Here is a 23247-nt window from a genome sequence, read left to right on the forward strand (position 1 = left end):
CTTAATAATATTTTCATGAATTCAGTACAGCAAAGCAGTAAGCAAAAGAAACCTCATTGACACAGTGTTACCTGAAGTGGTCAGTGTATTCTGGTGTTTTACTCAATTCTCTCATTCATTTAAAGAAGAGATTTTCACTTTATTGTTTCTGAGAAGAATGAGTCAGATGATGACCTGAGTGTTATTTGATAAAATAAGGCTGTACTGTTCAGTATAGTAGTCACTAGGCACACATGGATATTCAGCACTGAAAATGGGGCTTGTCTGAATCAAAATGCACTTTTAAGTGTAAACTATCCATTGAGTTTTGAAGACTTAGTAAGAAAAAAGGTAAAAATAGTGCATCCATAACTTTTAGTATTATATTACATTGAAAATATTATATTTTGTATATGTGGCTAAAGTCAGATATATCATTACAATAACTCTCACCTTCTCCCCTTTTCAGTGTCACTAATTAGAAAATTTTAAATGACATATGACTTGTGTATTTGTGACTGATATAACATTTTTACAAGACAGAACTGCTCTAAGAAATTTAATATTACTTAAATGTGATATGTTTATGCATTGGGTTTGTAAGTTTTTTTATGTTAGTATCATTATAAATGTTCAAATGCTTTACTTTGAAAGCAAACATATATTTGACATTGAAAAATCAAATGTAACTTCCTTCTGTTCTCTTAAGGATTTCTTTGCATGATTTCTTTATATATTTTATTTGGCACAGGCGGGAAATGTTCAGAATACTTCAGCATAATGCTTGAATGAAGAATCGCTAAAGTAAAGGATATCTAGTTTTCTTTAAAGAAGGACACGACATACACTAACCAGTCGATATAGTTCAGTTTAGCAAAGATTTGTTCTATGTCTCTAAATATTGGCTAACACAAATAAATGGAAATTTGGCCCAAATGACCACAAGGAACTCAATGAGAACTTGAAAACAAGTTTCAGACAATGTTAGATTAAACCACCTACTCAATTTCTGGAGAGTATTGATGAACAACTAAAGACAGTGATATCCAGAATGCATGTGGATCCTATTATCTAACCAGCATTCATTAATTTCAAATATACTTGAAATTCTTACGTGAGGATTGTGGCAGAATAATTCAATTTTGCCTGTGGAAAAAAACATAATTTTTCACGTTGTCTACACAATTGTCCACATTTTGAAAGTCATATTCAACAATGAATTTTCAAATAATTTAGTAATTTATTGTTTAGTAATTTAATGCAGATATCAGTGATCATTTAAAATTTTTTTTTTGTATTTCTGTCACATGTGAGATAAATGCTTTTCACCACAAGAGAAAAATATATCTTCTTTTAAGGTCAGAGCATCTTTTTGCATTTTGGTTTCAAGCTACTAACTATATATGACGTGCTGAAGAAATGATGCCTTCTACGGGAAGATCAAATTTAAGTATCAGACCTGCTTGCAAAAATAACTTCAAAAATCAGTTGACAGAAGCATTCTGCTGTGAGACTTTGAGTGTTATTTTCTGCTAGGAAGTATAATTTTAAAACAATGTTTTCTATGGTACATTTACTAACTTTGCTTTATATTTACGGAATTTCTATTTTACTAACTGTAGGCATATGACTGTGATTCTTGCCATGGCAAGACCATCTTATGATAATTTTTGGTACTAATTTTCAGTCATTTACTATCCCATATGTAACATGTTGAACATGTCTTGAAGTTTGAATTAGAATCCTTTGATGACTTATTTGTTTCTGTTAATACAAATTTAAACCTCTGATGTGATAAAAATAGTTATTTACTTATAATCTGTCATGTTTTATAGCGCAGTTAAGTGTGCAGGGACCTAGAACTCTGTTCTCTCCATTTAATGTCGGAGTCATTTTATGCAGGTGCCATTAGGATGCCAAGTATCAAAACTCCTCACTCCATTTATAAAACTGTAAAAAACAAGTGATTAGACTGTCAGCCTCTTAAATTTTGCCATTATTCTTTCCAACACAAGCTCTCTGGGGATCTCAGTGATAGACTGTGTTGTATGCATACCCTGACGTGTCTGTAGGCAGTCATCTCTCTTCCACCAAATAATTATCCAAAATGAATTCTTTCTGGGTACCGAAATGGGAATAAAAGCACTGAGAATATAGGGGAGAAATGAGGGTCAAGACCTTAATCTGTGAGTTATCTTGATGACAAGAATATTACCTTTCAAAAGTCCATCTCCACTTGGGTGCTGTGTGGAATGATAGATGGTTATTTAGTGTAAAATCTACACATGTTATTATCATACACCCAAAGGACTGAACCCACAGAGCCAACATCTGTGTCTACTACTTAAAAAGACAAATGAACTAAACAACAAATCATATGTTTCTATCATGAAAACTGATCTTGTTTAAAGGGAAAAAATGTTGGGAACAAGTAAAAACATTTCAAAGTATCTCAGCACTTTCACATTTCACATTTCGTCATACCCCAAATTAGTTTTTAGTGTCTTTCCTACTTCTCATCATAACTTATAAGCAAGTTCTTATTAGAACTTATAAGCAAAAAGAATATGGTGCATCTTAGAAAATACTATTCTATTACCTATTACCCTTCAACAAAGACTATAGATACAAAAAAATATTAAGAACAGTTTATAATTTTGTATTCCTTTTTTTCCTCTGGCCTCAGCATTAAAATCAGTATCTGAGGTGGGGGGAGGCGGGGGCAGAACCTGAGAAGGATCAGAAGACAGACAAAATGCTATTTAGAAAATTTAGACTTTTTTAAAACATTATTTGTTCTAACAAGCTAGAGAAAGCAAAGGAGTAATTCTGTGATGGTCTTCAAGTATAATACACAAAAAGTCATTTGAAAAGCTCATTTTATCTCTTCTGGATGGCTTAGGAAGGGTCTGTCTAAAAGTGGTTAATGGATTAGATTTTCCAAGTATTTTCTAGGAAGGTTAATTTATAGCACTGTAATCTATTTTCATCCACTTGCAAGAAATTAAGTATAACAGTGTTCGGTGTAAATGGTCATTTATTAAATATTTTTATTATTAAACAGATTATTGACATTATAGACTATTCTTTTTATTCATATTTCTGGGAAGCTTTCTTCATATTTTTTAAAATATATATTTATTTTTGGCTGTGCTGGGTCTACGTTGCTTCATGGACTTTTCTTTGGTTCTGGCGAATGGAGACTACTCTCTAGTTCTGGTACACATGCTTCTCATTGCAGTGATTTCTCCTGTTGTAGTTGTGGGCATGCAGGCCTTAGCAGTTGTGGCACACGGGCTCAGTAGGTGCAGCTCCCAGGCTCTAGAGCACAGGCTCAGTAATTGTGGCACACAAGCATATTTTCTCCACATGTGGGATCCTCCCAGGTCAGGGATCAAACCCGTGTGTCCTCCATTGGCAGGCAGATTCTTCATGACTGAGCCACCAGGGAAGCTCATTTCGTATTTATAATGTAAGAAATGACTGTATTCACCCTGTTTCACTTTTTCATAGCTATGCTGTTGTTTAGTCGCTAAGTCATGTGTGATTCTTTTGCGACCCAATGGACTATAGCCTACCAAGCTCCTCTGTCCATGGGATTTCCCAGTCAAGAATACTAGAGTAGGTTGCCATTTCCTTCTTCAGGGAGTGTTCCTGACCCAGGGATTGAACTTGGAGAAGAAAATGATAACCCACTCTAGTATTTTTGCCTGGGAAATACCATGGATAGAGGAGCCTGGCAGACTGCTGTTCATGGGGTTGCAAAAGATTCAGACACGGCTGAGCAACTAAACAACAAAACAAAGTGATTGAAACCACATCTTCTGCATTGGTAGATGGATTCTTTACCACTGAGCCATCAGGGAAGCCCTTTGATTATCTATACCTTTATGAAAAAAAAAAAAAAAAAAGCCATTCTTTTAAGTACTTTAAAAGCTGATGTATAAATCAAGTTTCTTAATAATTGCCTCTTTTATTTTCCAAACATTGATTCAAAATTAAACTTTCTTAATATATAGATTATCCTAATTATGATAGAATTATGTGAACAATGATATGTATCATTTCCATTTTGTCATCATTTTTAACAACTAAGTTAGTGAAACTTTGTGTTAAATTAACATGAAACTGCTAATGAATACATCATTCATTACAAATACAGTCAGTAAAAAGTGGGCTGGAAAGCCTATAATCCCTACCCCATGCCCCCCAAACACACACACACACACACACACACACACACACTCACACTCACACTCACACTCACACTCACACTCACACTCAATTTTAAAAGAAAGGAGGGAAAAAAATCACCTAAAATGTCCCTGCTTCATGATTTTGGTAGCAATCACTGATTTCTCTTTTGAAAGTGATATTTTTCTGTTCATTGGTTGTGACTTTGAGTGAAGTCCTAGAGGACTGTATCAAATTGCTCTGTACTTTTATTTATTTATCTTTCTCTTTCTCTCTCTCTCTGTCTGTCTCTCGGGAGGCATTATAGTATTTTGAAAAGAAATGCGGTTCCTCAATCAAATGGATATAATTTTTCCACTTGCTTCATGTATAATATTGGAAATAGTTTAATTTTTTTAGAGCCTCTATTTTCCTTTAACTGCAGAGGCAGGATAACTTCATTCTAATCCCTATCAGATACAAGAGCTCAGAAGTAAAATGCCCTTTCAATGTCCAGCTCACTAAATTGCTATGATGATAATCATAGCACAGGTTATTATAGTTGCTTTTGTGGCTGTGGTCATCTTACAGCCCCACAGTTCCACTTCAGCTAAATTTCACTTTAAGGATATGAAGAGCCAGCCAGATTAGGGGACACAGGATTCAAAGTCATTTTATCTCACTGTGATCTGTGCTGTTAAACATACATACAGGTACTTCATGCTTAATGGGACAGTTTTTCCAAATTATATTTTAAAATAGTTTTGATGTTTATTTGTTTTCTGAAAACATGCTGTTGTGTTACCTACATGGCACATTTATCCTTAGTATATTGGTTTGTATATATTTAAACACCAGGATTATTTCAGTAATTAAGCTACATGACCATTTGGCTGAATTTCAGCTTCTTTTAGGAATTTCCTGTTTCTTTGTTTTTTTTTTTTTTTAATTTTATTTTATTTTTAAACTTTACATAATTGTATTAGTTTTGCCAAATATCAAAATGAATCCGCCACAGGTATACATGTGTCTTTGTTCTGTGTATTTGGTTTAAGCAATAGCCTATTTTCTAGGAATTGCATTTCTCAAATGTAGTAACTACATGCATTATTTCTATGCCTCTTTTAAATTGCTATTATTGCTAATAAAGATAATCTTAATGTCTTAATTAATATTTTATATTCTTTTGCATCTAAAATTTAAAGTATTAATTTCATAAACCAAATTGTAGGAAAAAATTACTGCTATATGATTTATAATCACATTACACGTCAATAGATGCAATTACTTATGAATATAAATTCAACATAATCTGTTAATAATTATTTTTAGCCTGAGCTATGTGACTGAACTCACACATGCATTTAGTTCTAATTAGTAAAAGGTTCTTTTTCTACCTTACAGAGATTTAAGCCATAAAAGACAAATTGGAAAAAAAGTCACTGAAGTGCGATTCATTTTTCTTAGTACTTGTTGTTGTTATTCAGTCATTCATTCATGTCCAACTCCTTGAGACCGCATGGACTGCAGCATGCCAGGCTTCCCTGTCCTTCACTATCTCCCTGAATTTACTCAACTCATGTCCATTGAGTCAATGATGCCATCCAACAATTTCATCCTCTGTCTTCCCCTTCTCCTCCTGCTTTCAATCTTTCTGAGCATCAGGGTCTTTTCTAATGAGTCAGCTTTTCACATCACGTAGCCAAATTATTAGAACTTTAGACTTCATTTTCACTTTTCACTTTCATGCATTGGAGAAGGAAATGGCAACCCACTCCAGTGTTCTTGCCTGGAGAATCCCAGGAACAGGGGAGCCTGGTGGGCTGCCGTCTCTGGGGTTGCACAGAGTCGGACACGACTGAAGCGACTTAGCAGCAGCAGCAGCTTCAGCATTGGTCCTTTCAATGAATATTCAGGAGTGGTTTCCTTTAGGATGGACTGGTTTGATCTCCTTGCAGTCCAAGGGACTCTTGAGACTCTTCTCCAACACCCCAGTTCAAAAGCATCAATTCTTCCACACCCAGTCTTCTTTGTGTTCCAACTCTTACATCCATACATAACTATTGGAAAAACCATAGCTTTGACTAGATGGACCTTTGTCAGTAATGTAATGTTTCTGCTTTTGAATATACTGTCTAGGTTTGTCGTGGCTTTTCTTCTAAGGAGCAAACATCTTTTAATTTCATGGCTGTAGTGATTTTGGAGCCCCCAAAAATAAAGTCTGTCACTATTTCCATTGTTTCCCCATCTATTTGCCATGAAATGATGGGACTGAATGCTATGATCTTAGTTTTCTGAACGTTGAGTTTTAAGCCAACTTTTTCACTCTTTTTTCACATTCATCAAGAGACTCTTTAGTTTCTGTTTTTTTTGCCATAAGGGTGGTGTCATCTGCATATCTGAGGTTATTGATATTTCTCCTGGATCTTGATTCCACTGTGCTTCCTCCAGCCCAGTATTTCTAGCAATGTACTCTGCATATAAATTAAATAAGCAGGGTGACAATATATAGCCTTGATGTACTCTTTTCCCAATTTTGAACCAGTCCATTGTTCCATGTCTGGTTCTAACTGTTGCTTCTTCACCTGTATACAGGTTTCACAGGAAGTGGGTAAGTTGGTCTGATATTCCCATCTCTAAGAATTTTCCACAGTTTGTTGTGATCCATACAAAGGCTTTAGCTTAGTCAATGAAGCAGAAGTAGATGTTTTTCTGGAATTGTGTTGCTTTTTCTATGATCCAACGGATGTTGGCAATTTGATCTCTAGTTCCTGTGTGTTTTCTAAATCTAGCTTGTGCAGCTGGATGTTCTCAGTTCACGTACTGTTGAAGTCTAGCTTGAAGAGTTTTGAGCATTATCTTGCTAGCCTGTGAAATGGGCGCAATTGTGTGATAGTTTGGACATTTTTTGGCATTGCCCTTCTTTGGGATTGGAATGAAAACTGACCTTTTCCAGTCCTGTATCCACTGCTGAGTTTTCCAAATGTGCTGGCATAGTGAGTGCAGCACTTTCACAGCATCATCTTTTAGGATTTGAAGTAGCTCAGCTGGAATTCCATCACCTCCACTAGCTTTATTCATAGTGATGCCTCCTAAGGCCAACTTGACTACACACTCCAGGATGTCTGGTGCTAGGTGAATAACCACACCATTGTGTTTATCTATATCATTAAGACCTTTTTCATACAGTTCTGTGTATTCTTGGCATCACTTCTTAATCTTTTGTATTTCTGTTATGTCCTAACTTATTTCTGTCTTTTATTGTGCCCATCTTTGAATGAAATGTTCCCTTGGTATCTCTAATTTTCTTTAAGAGATCTCTAGTCTTTCCCTTTCTACTATTTTCTCTATTTCTTTGCATTGTTCACTTAAGAAGGCTTCTTATCTCTCCTTGCTATTCTTGGGAACTCTGCATTAAGTTGGGTATATTTTTTCCTTCTCCTTTTCCTTTCACTTCTTTCTTCAGCTATTTATAAGGCCTCCTCAGACAACCATCTTGCCTTGTTACATTTCTTTTTCTTGGGGATGATTTTGGTCACTGCCTCCTGTGCAGTGTTACAAATCTCTATCCATTGTTCTTCAGGCACTCTGTCAGATCTAATCCCTTGAATCTGTCACTTCCACTGTATAATCATAAGAGATTTGATTTAGGTCAACCCCTCAATGGCCTAGTGGCTTTCCCTATTTTCTTCAATTTAAGTCTGAATTTTGCAATAAGGAGTTCATGATCTGAGTCACAGTCAGCTCCAGGTCTTGTTTTTACTGACTATTCAGAGCTTCTCCATCTTTGGCTGCAAAGGATATAATCAGTCTGATTTTAGTATTGACCATCTGGTGATGTCCATGTGTAGAATCGTCTCTTATGTTTTCGGAAGAGGGTGTTTGCTATCTTAGCAAGGCTCTGTTAGCTTTACCCTGCTTTATTTTGTACCCCAAGGCCAAACTTGCATGTTATCCCATTTATCTCTTGGCTTCCTACTTTTGCATTCCACTCTGTTATGATGAAAAGGGCATCTTTTTTTGATGTTCGTTCTAGAAGGCCTTGTGGGTCTGCAAAGAACCGTTCAGCTGAATTCAGCTCTTTTGGCACTAGTGGTTGGGCATAAACTTGGATTACTTGTGGTGCTGAGTGGTTTTCCTTGCAAAGGAACCAAGATCATTGTCATTTTTGAGATTGCACCCAAGTACTGCATTTTGGACTCTTTTTTTTTTTTTTTTTTTTTTACTATGAGGGCTACTCCATTTCTTCTAAGGGATTCTTGCCCACAGTAGTAGATATAATGGTCATCTGAATTATATTCTCCCATTCCTGTCGATTTTAGTTCACTGATTCCTAAAATGTCAATGTTCACTCTGTTTTTTCCCTCGATGTTCACTCTTGCCATCTCTTCTTTGACCACCAATTTACCTTGATTAATGGACCTAACATTCCAGGTACCTATGCAGTATTTTTCTTTACAGTATCAGACTTTACTTTCACCACTACATCCACAACTACGCATCATATCTACTTTGGCTCAGCCTCTTCATTCTCCCTGGAACTACTTCTCCACTCTTCCCCAGTAGTATATTAGACACCTAGCGACCTGGGGGGCTCATCTTTCAGTGGTTGCTCAGACAGTAAAGAATCGCCTGCAATGCAGGAGAACTGGTTTCAATCCCTGGTTGGGAAGATCCCCTGGAGAAGGGAATGACTACCCACTCCAGTATTCTTTCCTGGAGAATTCCATGGACAGAGGAGCTTGGTGAGGGCTATAGTCCATGGGATCTCAAAAAGTTGATCACAATTGAGCAACTAACACTTACTTTTCTTAAGTTCAGTTCAATCACTCAGTCATGTCTGACTCTTTGTGACCGCATGGACTGCAGCACGCCAGGCTTCCCTGTCCCTCACCAACTCCTGGAGCTTATGCAAACTCACTTTTCTTAGTACTATATATATTTGGAAGCACTAAAAAGTCAGAACACTGCTTAAAATTGTACTGCTTATTGGAACATGCAGGACTATTTACTAATTTACATTATATTTATTACATAATAAGTTAAGTGTTATGATTCTGTGGGAAACACAGCAATATACTAAGAACTCTGTTAGGTCTTTTGGGTGCTGTAATACAGTAATAGTTCATAGACTTCTAGGAACAACTAACAGTTTTTGTTTGCTCAGAATTTGGCGAGTGCATTCAAAGGTCTGATTTGTTTGAAATGCTCTAAATCAAATTAGAAAGCAACCTTTAGCAAAATACGTAACATCCACTTTGCAGAGTTCTGTTTAAAAGTTCTACATGTTTAAGAACCACTTCATGTGATAATTTTTTTTCTGGTATTGTTCTTACAACTGTGAATATCTGTGAAAATGGGCAACAGTGTCAGTGGCATGGCTGGCCTCCAGAACCATCACTCACTTCATGCCAGCCTGAAGTTTACACTGCCGTTAAAATGGGCAGTTTCACAGTTTATGAAGCTCTTCCTCATACATCCTTACTTCATCGTCACAACAACCCAGTTGGGCACATGTAGTGAAGGTTTGTAATTTCTGCCTGTCCACCATCTCAAAGCCCTTCCTGTCTCAGGGAGAACCATGATATACAATGGATGAAAATAGGGCTCTAGACTCCCCCGTGAAATCTAAGGAGGGCAGTCCTCCTCAGCAGCTCAGGGGCTCTCTTGTGCCTGTGATTCAGCCAATGAGATGACCTTTCCTGAACGTTTCCCTGGAAATGAATAAGCTCAGAGCCTCTGAGAAGAGTTTAAGTTCATCCCCACCAGGGCGGCTGCCACTGAGGGTTGAGCCTGAGGTAGTGGGATCTGCTAGGCTTCAGAGTCCAGGGCCAGCACACAAAGCCTGGGTGTCCAGACAGAACTTCTTTGTTTCTGCCCTTTTTCCCCAAGATTTTCCAGTCTCTTCCCTCAAGTAGCCATCTCACATCTTCTCATCCTTATCATTTTTAATTTAACTAGAGTATGTTTTAGTTGTTTGCAGTTCACAATACAGGTGATTTTAACAAGTATTGCCATTCCCAATATATAGATGAAGAGAGTGAGCCTTACTGAGTTACTTGAATTGTAGTTACATAGAAACTACACATCTAGACCCCGTCACTTCTACTTAAGAATTGTTTCTTTCACACCACACTGTCTTCCCAGTTACCTTCAGTGGCCTCTGCAGGTAGTGAGATGGGTTTTCCTCTCTGTGTCTCCTTGTTTGAGTGCTTAATCCTATTTCCTGTTTTAATGCTTGTCTGCTTACTATCAAATGTGCCTAGACCCTTGAGCATCTGGAAGACAAGGATTGCATTGTAGTCATCATTTTCTCTCAGAGGTATACTGGAGTGCTTGGGTTCATAGTCAATGCTAAATAAAGACTCCAATAAATGAATGAGCAACGGTGTTCATAAACTATTCAATTAATTGAAAACACAATAATGGCTTTGAAGTTGATGCTGAAAATATAACACTGATCTTTTTAAAAAACACCACTATATTTTTTTGCCAATCAAAAAATTAAAGTATTTTTTGGAAAGTAATTTGCCTTGAATATATATATGGATATTCACGTAGTAAGCTCATATACCATGCCTGCTATTTGCCAGGCTCTTATTACAGACATGCACAGGAATTAGTCTCCTCTTTAACAAGTTTCGCAGGCTGATGAGAGAAACAAATGATTCTGTAGCTGAGATCATGGAACTGTGGGAAAAAGAGCTGTGGTAATCTGAAGAACGATTAGAGCAGCAGGCCCACTGTCAGCAGTCATGGGAACGACTAAAATGGCAGGGAGATGCAGCTCTGGGCAGGATGCTGTGCACATCAAAGACAACAGCCAGAGCCCTTTGAAAGCTGGAGAAAAGCACAGTGTGTTTGTGCCTTTGCAGAATGTTGTGAGATTTGCTTTAAAAAAAAAAAAAGTTACCTATAGTCTTATTCAGAAATAATTATTCTTAAAAAATTTATAAGAAAAACTTGTTATCAAACTTTTTTGATTAATTTGAAATTGCTGTGTGCCATATCAATAAGTAAGACTATATTTTATTTGGAATTAAGGTGAAATAAAGATAGATCTGTATCTTTCCTTAAGCATTAAAGCCCAATACAAAAGAAGAAACAAATTCATGTATTAAAAACATAAAAGGCTATAAAATGATATATTTGTAGGTATATAATATATATATATATATTATGTATACAAACTAGGATCCACATTTGTTAATAAAATTTCCATTCTTTACAAATTATGCACATCGGTAGGAGAAATGCTTAACTTCATAATGCTTTTTATTGTTTGCAGACAATTACTACGGTACCCCAAAGCCTCCAGCAGAACCAGCACCATTATTATTAAATGTAACAGACCAGATACTTCCTGGAGCCACTCCAAGCGCTGAAGGAAAACGAAAGAGGAATAAATCAGTGAGCAACATGGAGAAAGCAAGCATAGAGCCTCCTGAGGAGGAAGAGGAAGAGAGGCCTGTGGTCAATGGAAATGGAGTAGTAGTGACACCAGGTTAGTCATTTACGTTTGTCATAGGTTCATCAGTTCTTCTGGAAATAGCTGAATATATATTATATCTGTGTTCAAACATATTGTCAGTAATGCCTAACGTGGCTCCCATCAGGAGCCGCGTTAGGCATTACTGACAATATATATAGTTCATTCATATATATTTTTTCACATTTATTTTCAGGTGTGTATGTATGCATGTGTGTGTGTCTATGTGTATATGTACATATGTATGTGTATATATATATGTATATATATGTGTGTGTGTGTATATATATATATAATGTTTACAGTTATCTTCCAGGAGAGGATTATGATATCAAATGGGAAGGATATGATTCTTGTGTCTGAATTTATTAGTTTAAATTTTGGTGTACCTCGCAATTTATTCAACTTCCTCTATTTCTGGTTTTACTCATACAATTTTAGTGGCAATATGGTGAGTAGTTTGGGGCTTCCCTGATAGCTCAGTTGGTAAAGAATCCACCTCCACTGCAGGAGACCTGGGTTCAATTGCTGGGTTGGGAAGATCCCCTGGAGAAGGGAAAGGCTACCCACTCCAGTATTCTGGCCTGGAGAATTCCATGGACTGTGTCCCAAAGAGTTGGACATGACTGAGAGACTTTCACTTTCAGTGAGTGGTTTAAATCTTAGAAGGTGTTATAAGTCATGAATACGACTGTGTCACATTGTGAAATATTTTTTGTTAGTTAATATTAGATGTTAATTAGATATAGTTATCCTTATAAACCTTACTATACTTTCAGCTCTGTGAATAGAGGTTGTGTCATGTGATTTAGTTAACAACGTCAATGAATACAGTCCACAGAATAACTGAAGTTACAAAATGCCCATGTATTTATCCTTCCACCTTTATCACACAATCTGGCAATTTGGAGAAAGCATCTTCACAATTGATATCATGAAGGCAATTACCTTGAACAAGGGAAAGATATTATCCCTTTAATTTATCATCTGTCATATCCCTATATAAAAAGTATTAGACAGATATAAAGTGTGTTTGTGCAAGGTAGGCATTTGCAATTTCCTTATGCTTGTTGCTAATGTAGTACAAAAATTTATTTATAGTATAGATTTTTCATAATCTTATTCATAATAACCAAAACTAAACTATGACATTCTCTTTGCCTGTAATCTTGGAAAAAGTTTCTAAAGTTTTGTTTTATTTATTTGTTAATAATGGCATATCATTATTTTAATGGGCATTGAAAGTCTAAGAGCTGTGTTAAAACCATTGAAAACAATGTTAATACATGTATCTTGCAAACATTATTCTTAAGATATTTCCTACAACTACTTTGATGTCTATACTTTTTACTTATCACTATGCTGCTTCTAGGAGAAGGAAATGGCAACCCGCTCCAGTGTTCTTGCCTGGAGAATCCCAGGGACGGGGGAGCCTGGTGGGCTGCCGTCTATGGGGTCGCACAGAGTCAGACACGACTGAAGCGACTTAGCAGCAGCAGCATACTGCTCCTATAGCAACATATTATTTGAATTTTCATGCCTAATTATTTTTTATCAAAGAAAAGTTTCATAAGCCTATTTTTACCTTCATTTTCCATAATACCTGTATAAATGTTCTTCATGAAATATAAGGAGACCAAACATTCAATATGTGTCAATCAAGGTATAAAACCTTAGAAAGTGGTTTCATTTTGGTTAATGTATGAGGATAGCTTCCTCTATTAATATATTGGTTAAAAAATTATTCTCTGACCCCAGCAATCATTGATTTCTGGGTACAAATGCTAAAAATCAGTTTAGGTACATAATGTAATTTATCTACTATAAATGATCTGATAATTTTCAAGTACTTAGATACCATCTCTTTTGATTTTTGATTCTGAAATGTTTCTGTCAAAATATTTACTTTTCATCATGTAGTGGATTTAAATTAAGTTGATAAGACATAGTTTCCTTAGTTGAACTTTGATACGAAAAGCACAACAATTCAGCTAAGTGGAAGAAAATAATCACAAAAGAAGCAGGAGTTGGATGTCAAAGAGCAGTTATAGGATTTCTTACTGATTAAAACCTTATAGATAAAAATGTAAAATATATGGCCTTGATAAGGCCCAAATCATTGATTTCTGTTCCATTTATATTCTGTTTAGGGCAAATCAAATGAAACATTCTTGACATACAAATTCTCAGACTAGAAATTTATTTTAACTTGAGGGCATAGTAAATCTGGAAAGCTCCATCCCCTTTTATTCATACCTTAAACATGAGAAATATTTTGTTTTGCTTTTTATGACTAGGATGTTTTTAAGGCTCCAGGTAAAATGGACTGATTTGAACTCTTCTTAACTAACACTAGCCTTGTAACTGTCTTTGGACATCTGAGCCTGAAAATAACAGAGAACAACTATGCAGGCCAGCTTCAGAATATCTGAGTAGTCAACAGATGCCACAAACAGTTCCTCTGTGAACCTGGTATAGCAGTGGTCTTATATTACTTTTTCTTTCTTATGGGACTTGAAAGGTAGGAGAAAACAGCCCCAAACCAGAAAGTTGTTTCATCATCCTTTATTAGAAATCCTTTGCCAAGTCCCATTTTTGAAGGGTCTCTGTTTTTCTTTATGTTTATCCAAGAGAGTTTTTAAGATAAAAAGTTTCAACAGGGATTTTAAGATAAAACTTCTTTGCCCCCCTCGTATATACATTTACCATTTGAATCTCATCACCATTTGAACCTCACCAACTCTTCACCATTAGACCCTCATCACATTTTTTCCAGCACAGGGTCTTTGTTGTGCCTTTGTCTTCTCCCCATATACATTCATTGGATTCAGGACACTTCAAATAATATTGAGAAAATTGTTGCTTACATTTTAGTTAACACTGCCCTGTAGGAGCCTATAATAGTAATTAATATCAGACCTCAGTATAGAGCATAAATAATATAATTAATGAGATACATTTGGAAAAGGAGAAAGTTTACTGAGGTAACTTTATTCCATTATAAGTAAAATTGATAATAATGGTAATAAATAATATTAAATAATTAATTTCTTTTGGATCTTATCATGTGCTAGGAGCTCCTTAACCTCATTGTATGTATCAGTTCATTTAATTCTCTTATAGTCTTATTAGTTAAATGCTGTTTTACAGATGAAGACTGAGGTACACTACAGTTAAATAACTTGCCCTGTAACTGGAATTCATATATAGGAAATCTGGATCCAGAACCAATACTCTTAGCTGCTGTACTATCCTGAATCTTATATTAATATTACCAAATAGAAGAACAAATACATTTCTTAACAATCTGTAAACACACGCCTATTACCAAGTCCAAGCTCACTCTGCTTGCCGCAGGACAGGCCAATGAATCTGAGAGACTAGGTGTTGAGGCAAGAAAAACAACTTTATTCTGAAAGCCAGATGACTGAGAAGATAGCAGGCTAGCACCTCAAAATAACCATCTTACTAGGATCTAAACACCAGGCTCTTTTATAGACCAGAGAAGGGGGAGGTGAGGAAGCAAAGCAAAAAGGCCATTAATTGTTTCGTTGGTCTATATTTCTGTTTATGTGCCAGTACCATACTGTCTTGATGACTGTAGCTTTGTAGTACAATATGAAGTCAGGAAGGTTGATTCTTCCAGCTGCATTCTTCTTTCTCAAGGCTGCTTTGGATATTCAGAGTCTTTTGTGTCCATATGAGTTGTGAAATTTTTTGTTCTATTTCTGTGAAAAATGCCATTGGTGATTTGATAGGGATCGCATTTGATCTGTAGGTTGCATTTGGTGGTACAGTCATTTTCAGAATATTGATTCTTCAGGAACATGGAATATCTCTCCATCTGTTTATGTCACCTTTGATTTCTTTCATTAATGTCTTATAATTTTCTGTGTACAGTACTTTTGTCTCCTTAGGTAAGTTTATTCCTAGATGTTTTATTCTTTTAGTTGCCATGGTGAATGGGATTGATTCCTTAATTGCTCTTTCTGATTTTTCATTGTTAGTATATAGAAATGCAAGTGATTTCTGTGTATTGATTTTGTATCCTGCAACTTTGCTAAATTCATTGATTAGCTCTTGTTACTTTTCTGATACTATCTTTAGGGTTTTCTATGTGCGGTATCATGTCATCCACAAACAGTGAGTGCTTTACTTCTTCTTTTCCAATCTGGATTTCTTTTATTTCTTTTGTGTTTTCTTATTAATTTTCTGTTTTGATGATCTGTTCATTGGTGTGAGTGTGAGTTAAAGTCTCCTACTATTATTGTGTTACTGCCAATTTCTCCTTTTATGTCTGTTAATGTTTGTCTTATGTATTGAGGTGCTCCTATGTTGGGTGCATAGATATTTACAGTTGTTATGGGAAATATTGCAAACATCTCCCAGAATGACAAGCCTCAGGCAGGGGATGTGTTAATTTCTTCCTTCCTGCCATTCACAGGTGGACGGGGTTGAACAAAGACACTTTAAACAGTCAGGCAGAGGAGCAGTATTCTCTGAGACAGATCATTCTGTATGATTATAATAACAAAAGCAATGCAAAGCAAGTCAAACAATTCCAACATGGAGTCAGAACTGGCTTCTTCTCTGCAATATGACCACTATTTTACTTGTACATCTTTAAAGAAGGAATTAAAAGTTTTTACCTACTTAGTGCTTCTTATTTTTTATTCATTTCTGTAAATCATGTAAAAGGCAACTCATTTCCTTCTCTGGATATAAAATATTTCTAGTTTTATATATATATAATATTCTTTATATATGTGTGTCTGACTCTTTGCAGGTCCCATGAACTGTAGCCTTCCAGGCTCCTCTAACTATGGGATTATCCCAGCAAGCATACTGGAGTGGTTTACCATTTCCTCCTCCAGGGGATCCAGAGGAGCCTGGCAGGCTACAGTCCACGGGGTGGCAAAGATTTAGACATGACTTAGTGACTAAACAACAGCAACAGCAACTAAGTACCAAACCTACTAGTCTTTAACCCCTTATATACTTCACCAAAGTGAACTGTTTTCACTGAGGAAATAAAGGTTTTAGAGTCCTCAGTTTACCCCTATTATTCATTGTCTTGATCTTTACTCCTTTGAAATGTAGTTTGTAGAATTATATTTCTTTTGCTTTCATACCATATGTATATAAAGTCAATGACCACTTTTAAATAGGTAATCAGTCAATTAAGTTTTACTAACATCAATGAATATTCACATACATGAATATTTATTTTATTCTAGTTTCCCTCTATTTATTCAAAATTACATTACAGAAATGTTTCTTTTTCTGATATATGTCACTTTGGTAATGGAAATCAGTGTAGTTCTACCCTTAGAAATGTAGTTTTATCCTTGTAAGTAATAAACATTACAAAAATAAAATAAATAATGACAAGTTTCCTTTAGTGAATACATACTATGTACAAGCTATATGGGATATATGTTATCTCTAGTCCCATAATCACAGTATATTTGCTTAAGAAATGAGATGCTCAAATTTACCTTAAAGTACTTTATTAAGGTAATGATAGCAGAGTTGAACTCTGAACCCAGGGAAACCTGAACTCGTCCTTTTCCACCATATTTCCCTGTGTTGTTAACTACGCTGAGGACAAAGTGACTTCTTACTTCTGTAAGGTAAATCACAGTCCCGTAGTTCAGTGTACTCCATCTACATTGTATTCCATTATATTTGTCCTTCAGAAAGTTCATGGAAGTGACATTAGCTCTAATGCTTGCAAGGATGATACATCCTTATATCATCTAGGAGAATTTCTCTTTAAAATGCTATTTAAAATTCATATGCTCAGGAAACCTTCCCTTGCCATCAACCTCACCTTATGTTCAAACATCTTTATCTTGGTAGAGGTGATGTTCAGCCCTGTGACTTCAAATACTTAGATTTATCTGCAGCTTTCATTTCTCCCTTGTGTTCCAGGGCCATATTTCTAACTACTGCCCATGGACTACACACACCTCCCTCCCCAAGTATTGCTTCAGCAACTTAAATGCAGCATTCCATTTTAAACTCCTCCTAAAAAACAAACAAGCAAGCCAACTCACAAAGCATCTTACCGGTTTTCTCTAAATCTGCCTCTCACCCAGATAGTTCAGAGTCTGTTACTTTTCTCCTGCCTGCTGGATATGCATTATTAGATTAAAAAAATAATAATAAGATCACTGGGCCTTTAGCTTTTATCTGTGCCTTCCTTAGCCTTCCTTAGATCAGTGCCTTATCCCCTCGTTTGGGGAACACAGTCGCCTAACTTGGGCTTCCCAGGTGGCACTAGTGGTAAAGAACCCGCCTGCCAGTTCGGGAGATATAAGAGACATGAATTCAGTCTCTGGGTTGGGAAGATCCCCTGGAGAAGAAATGGCAACTCACTCCAGTCTTTTCGCCTGGAGAATTTCATAGACAGAGGAGCCTAGTCCATGGTGTCACAAAGAGTCTGACACAACTGAAGGGACTTAGCATGCACTTAGCATGTCACCTAACTGACCTCCTTTCCTATAGTCTCCATTCCTGTCAATTTCCCTGTTACTCTTCAATCAATTAAAAGATTTTGAACCACCATTTGGTTACATATCCTTCTCAAAACTTGGATGAGCTTCTGTTTCTAGTACTTCAAACTCTTTGGACAACTGCCTAGGTCCTCCCACAGTTGACTGCAACACCTGTTATCTTTGGTTCCCCCGCTGTCTTCTCTCATCTGCATCTCATACTCAGAAAACACCTTCACCTATCTGACAAGCCTTTCCCACATTCCAACTTACTATTCTATTCACAATTCAATCAAATGTTTATATTCTCTGGTAATCATTTGTTGACTCTCATAATGAAAACCTGAGACTGTCCATTTCTGAATTATTGAAGTCCAGCTTACACTTCTCATTCATTTAGGAGATACTGGTTAGCCTGGACCTTGTAGATAACTTTTCATAATGTGCATGTCTGTCATTCCCTCATAAATTGTAAATGTTACCAGCACAAGGATTATGTCTACTTTTTTGTTTGCCTGTGTTAGTGATTAGTATATATCATTAATTATTTCAAATTCTTGGTAAATATTTATTTTTCCAGTCAACCAAACCTCTTGAGAATGTCAAAGCTTCACTATATCAACGTGATTATATTTATTTTATGCTCATTTTCCACTGTTCAGTGTCTTCAACATGCAGTGTTTCTAAGTTTGAAAGATATGAGGATTCATGATCTTACATTTCTTCAAAAGTTGTGTGAACAAAAGAAAGTAGTATATTTTAAAAGATGCATTCTTAGAGATGAGAATTAGTCAATCTTTGTAACTGTGAAAATGACCCAAATAGATAGGTGCTTAATAGATCAGTAGATAGAACTTTTTTTTTTCAGTGAAACTTTTCTGAAGAAAAACAAGTCCTGTAAACAGTAGGGTTTGGCTTGGGTTAGGCCTAATTGGGTTAGGCTTTCCTGGATTTCTTTTATTTCATGAATTATCTGCTCAACTTTTCCGGAGAGTAATTCACTATTATATTGTAGCTTCCCCTCACCAGTGATTAGTAAGCCTAGTGCAAAGAATTAGAAATGCACATATATTTTAAAGGCAGCTAAGTCTCTCTGTTAATACACACACATTTACAATGCCAGGAGGAACAGGACCCGTGAGAGCTACCTTCACCAACAAAGGGAATACAGTATGTGTACACAGAGCTGCCTTCTCCAGGCCCCCAAGCCTGCAATTAGTGCAAATGAACTGCGTCTCCCAGAGAGCAAACAGAGTGTCCCTTATGTGATCACTGAGTGTCCTCAGCAATGATCTCAGTTCACCATTAGGGACCCGCATCCAGGTCCTGTGCTGCTTGGCACGCTGACTGTGCATGCACCATCAGTCCTGGTTCTGTGAATGAGGTCCTGTCACTGTCAAAAGAATTATGTCCTCCGTGGTGAATCTCGCTGTTTTCCTGTGAATAATGGTGCACTCTGAAACCACCCCAACGCCTATCCCCTGCTTATTTTTGTGTGGGTTCACAGAGACTGTGATGTGTGTATCCACTCAGATCTTTATCTCTCTCTTTTTTTTTTTGCAGGGGAGGTTTAATTGTATTATTTTGTTCCCAACATAGTACTGGTTTATCTCCCCCTGGAGGGGCAGATTTCTGGAGCTGTTTTAAATAGTTAATTTTCAAAAATTAGATATTCCATTTATTAATAAATCTTTTCTTAAATGATCATTTGAACGTGAAAGCTGCCCTAATTGTAAAATGCTCCGAGTATCTACATATGATTATAAAGTAACAAGATAATCTCTTTAGAGTCTGTAGCTATGAACTTTAGTAGTAACTGTAACTATACCACTGTAAACAAACATGAAATCATGATTAATTTCAGGGATGTCATTTTAAATCAAGGCAGACTCACTTTGTGATTAAATTGAAAGGGAAGTACTATTTGAACATCTTCATGCCCAAAGACTGATTAAGCAATTTTGGAATCTTTGCACTCAACCTTTTGTAGAGTTTTTTTCTGCTTCTCTGAGTGTTTATGTGATGTATATGAGAGAGAGATTTGATACATTAAGGAGGAATGCACAGCAGGAACAACCTGGTCACACTGGGGTTTATAAAGCAGACACAGAAAGCCTGCAGCCTAGTTGAAACGTTTGTGTCTTCAGGTTCTCCAAGCATTGTTAGAGTCTAACTGTGGTGTTGGAGAAGACTCTTGAGAGTCCCTTGGACTGCAAGGAGATCCAACCAGTCCATTCTGAAGGAGATCAGCCCTGGGATTTCTTTGGAAGGAATGATGCTAAAGCTGAAACTCCAGTACTTTGGCCACCTCATGCGAAGAGTTGACTCATTGGAAAAGACTCTGATGCTGGGAGGGATTGGGGGCAAGAGGAGAAGGGGACAACAGAGGATGAGATGGCTGGATGGCATCACTGACTCGATGGACGTGAGTCTGAGTGAACTCCGGGAGTTGGTGATGGACAGGGAGGCCTGGCATGCTGCGATTCATGGGGTCGCAGAGAGTCGGACATGACTGAGCAACTGATCTGATCTGAAGCTTATTTCTAGTCATGGTCATCCATTCTCTCTAGGTTTGATATTCACCCTGCCGTCTATGAGGTCCCACAGAGTTGGACACGACTGAAGTGACTTAGCAGCAGCAGCAGCTGTAGTCTATTTTCTTATCTCATATTTCTCCTCGTGGATATGTTTATCAATTCAGTGTGAAATCTTAGCTACTTTTTGTCAGACAAAAGTTGCTCTAGTTATTTCTGACTGAAGGCTGGTCTCTAAAGAGGTAAGGTCTCTGGATAAGGTCTCTCTGAGCACTCGGGGATAAAGGGACAGCACCTTTATCTTTTATTTTCTAGTTGACTTCTTGTTGTCATGAAAAAATACCTTGACTCCAATTTGGCCCCAAAGAATGACACCTGAATTATCAAGATCAAGGTTGAATAATGTCTTCTGCCTTTTCTTTCAGCCCCTTTGATGTTCCTTAAACTTCAGAAGGTGATGTTTCATGTAGTACTAATTTGCTGATTTTTGTCAGAATTTTGACAGATCTGAAAATTATTGTACATACATGTACATATCTTGTTTTGGTCTTTGAATATTTTCAATGCTTGTGTCAACTTCTCTCAGCCCAAAGTTGGTTGAAGATTTGAGGTGCTTGTTTCTATATGATAAATATCTTCAGAATTCATTGCATTATGAAAATCATATAGCACATATAGTTTCAAAGATGTAAAGATTCGTTTTATTGCCATTATTCCAGTCTGCTTTTATTAAAATGCTAAAAATTAAAAAAAAGAATATATACTAATTAAGGCAGCACTTCTTCCTTGTCAATGAAAAGTAATTCCCTTTACTAATCTTTTCAGTAATTCTTCCCAATTTAGCTTTTTATATACCCAAATTTTTCCTGTCATCTTCCACTCATACACCTTGCATTTTTCTATTTTCATAATTCTTCATATTGTTCTTTTAGTATTCCAAAGAATGTGTAACTAATTTTGGATTATAGATATAAATGAAAAATAATTTTGAAATATTGAATATGCTTTCTTATTAATTCATATTTCCCTGATTGGCCTCCTAAGTAGATGAGATCCAATTTGGTTACATTACAGGTACAAAGTAATCCCTTTACAGGATTTGGCATTCCTGCTCCCTCAGTTGATATATCATCTCAAAAATCAGCAGCATAGTTACTCATACCCTAACTTTCCCTAATTCTATTTTATTCTAGGCTTGTCTTTCTTTCATATTCTCAAATATTAAAATTAAATATTAGTTAAAATATCAGGAAAAAAATACACTTTTAACATTGCCACAGTGTTTAAGGGCCACCCTTCCTCATTCTCATACCATACATAAAAAGAAATTATAGTGCTTTGTTTTTAGAACTTAGAGACACTTTAGGAGAACTAAGGAATCAGAAAAATACCAACTACAAGTCAGTAATCAGTGTGCATAGAAACACCTCAGAAAGAGCAGAAAATATAACCACCTTTGCTTACAGGATTGCTGGAGCACTGGGGGTAGAAACAGGAGAGAGACAGCTTTGCACTGTTTTTCTTCTCTGTACTTTTGGATTTGGTCCCAGTGCATGTTTTACTACATCAAAAAAGTAATTATTATTTTTTTTTCTAAATGATGAGTTAATATTCACTAACCATTCAATGTGCAAATATTTTGGCACCCATATTATAATTCCTCTTCTCATTTGAGAAGGTTAGGAAAAGCAAGGAAAATTGATAAGAGTGGTGTTTGAGCATTGAGCTAGGACATTGACTTATTTCAGTCAAATGGCTGCATAGAATGCAGGTGGCCACTGCGTGACAGCTTCCTTTCTGAAGGCAGAATGTCCTCCATTTTCACAATAGAAAATAATCTATAGGATGGCCATATGAAAAATCAATTACAATGATATTTTTCTCCTGTCCAAGAGTCAACCCTAATATATTCATTTATTTACAAGAGCCTATATTTCAAATTCCAAAAACTTCAGCTTCTAGCAGTAAAGCAAGCATGTTATGACAGCCTCCACTCCATCCTACCCCTATGACAATACAATAAGTCTTTATATCAACCTAACAAACATACTTTTTGATGAGATTGCCAAGTTTGCAGGAAACTAAGGAAAATCTTCCGGAGAAGGCAATGGCACCCCACTCCAGTACCTTTGCCTAGAAAATCCCTTGGATGGAGGAGCCTGGTGGGCTGTAGTCCATGGGGTCGCTAGAGTTGGGCATGACTGAGCGACTTCACTCTCACTTTTCACTTTCATGCATTGGAGAAGGAAATGGCAACCCACTCCAGTGTTCTTGCCTGGAGAATCCCAGGGACAGAGGAGCCTAGTGGGCTGCCCTCTCTGGGGTCGCACAGAGTTGGACACGACTGAGGTGACTTAGCAGCAGCAGCAGCAAGGAAAATCTTCAAGCCCCACCACTTTCACCACTATGGTCACTACCATAGTGTTACCAAAGTGAACAAGAATCTGGAGCTGTCTATTAGATTTGAAAACCAAGCTTACCCTGAGTCTACATTAGGAGAAAGCCTTGGACTAATAAAAAATAGAAGAGCTGTGTCTCTGATTATGATTTTAATCAGTACCCTCAAAGGTACGAA

General features: G+C 36.6%; 1 protein-coding gene across 14 annotated transcripts in view; it reads left to right on the plus strand.

Moving 5' to 3' along the window:
- Nucleotides 1–23247, plus strand: part of MAGI2 (membrane associated guanylate kinase, WW and PDZ domain containing 2) — a 1467480-nt gene that overhangs the window by 917140 nt on the left and 527093 nt on the right. For all 14 annotated transcript variants that reach the window (XM_059886037.1, XM_059886041.1, XM_059886040.1 and 11 more), the window contains one exon: nucleotides 11441–11656. In XM_059886037.1, the coding sequence (XP_059742020.1) occupies nucleotides 11441–11656 (216 nt within the window). The remainder of the gene's footprint in view (nucleotides 1–11440; nucleotides 11657–23247) is intronic.

Source organism: Bos taurus, chromosome 4 (genome assembly GCF_002263795.3).
Source record: "Bos taurus isolate L1 Dominette 01449 registration number 42190680 breed Hereford chromosome 4, ARS-UCD2.0, whole genome shotgun sequence".
Classification (NCBI taxonomy): Eukaryota; Metazoa; Chordata; class Mammalia; order Artiodactyla; family Bovidae; genus Bos; species Bos taurus.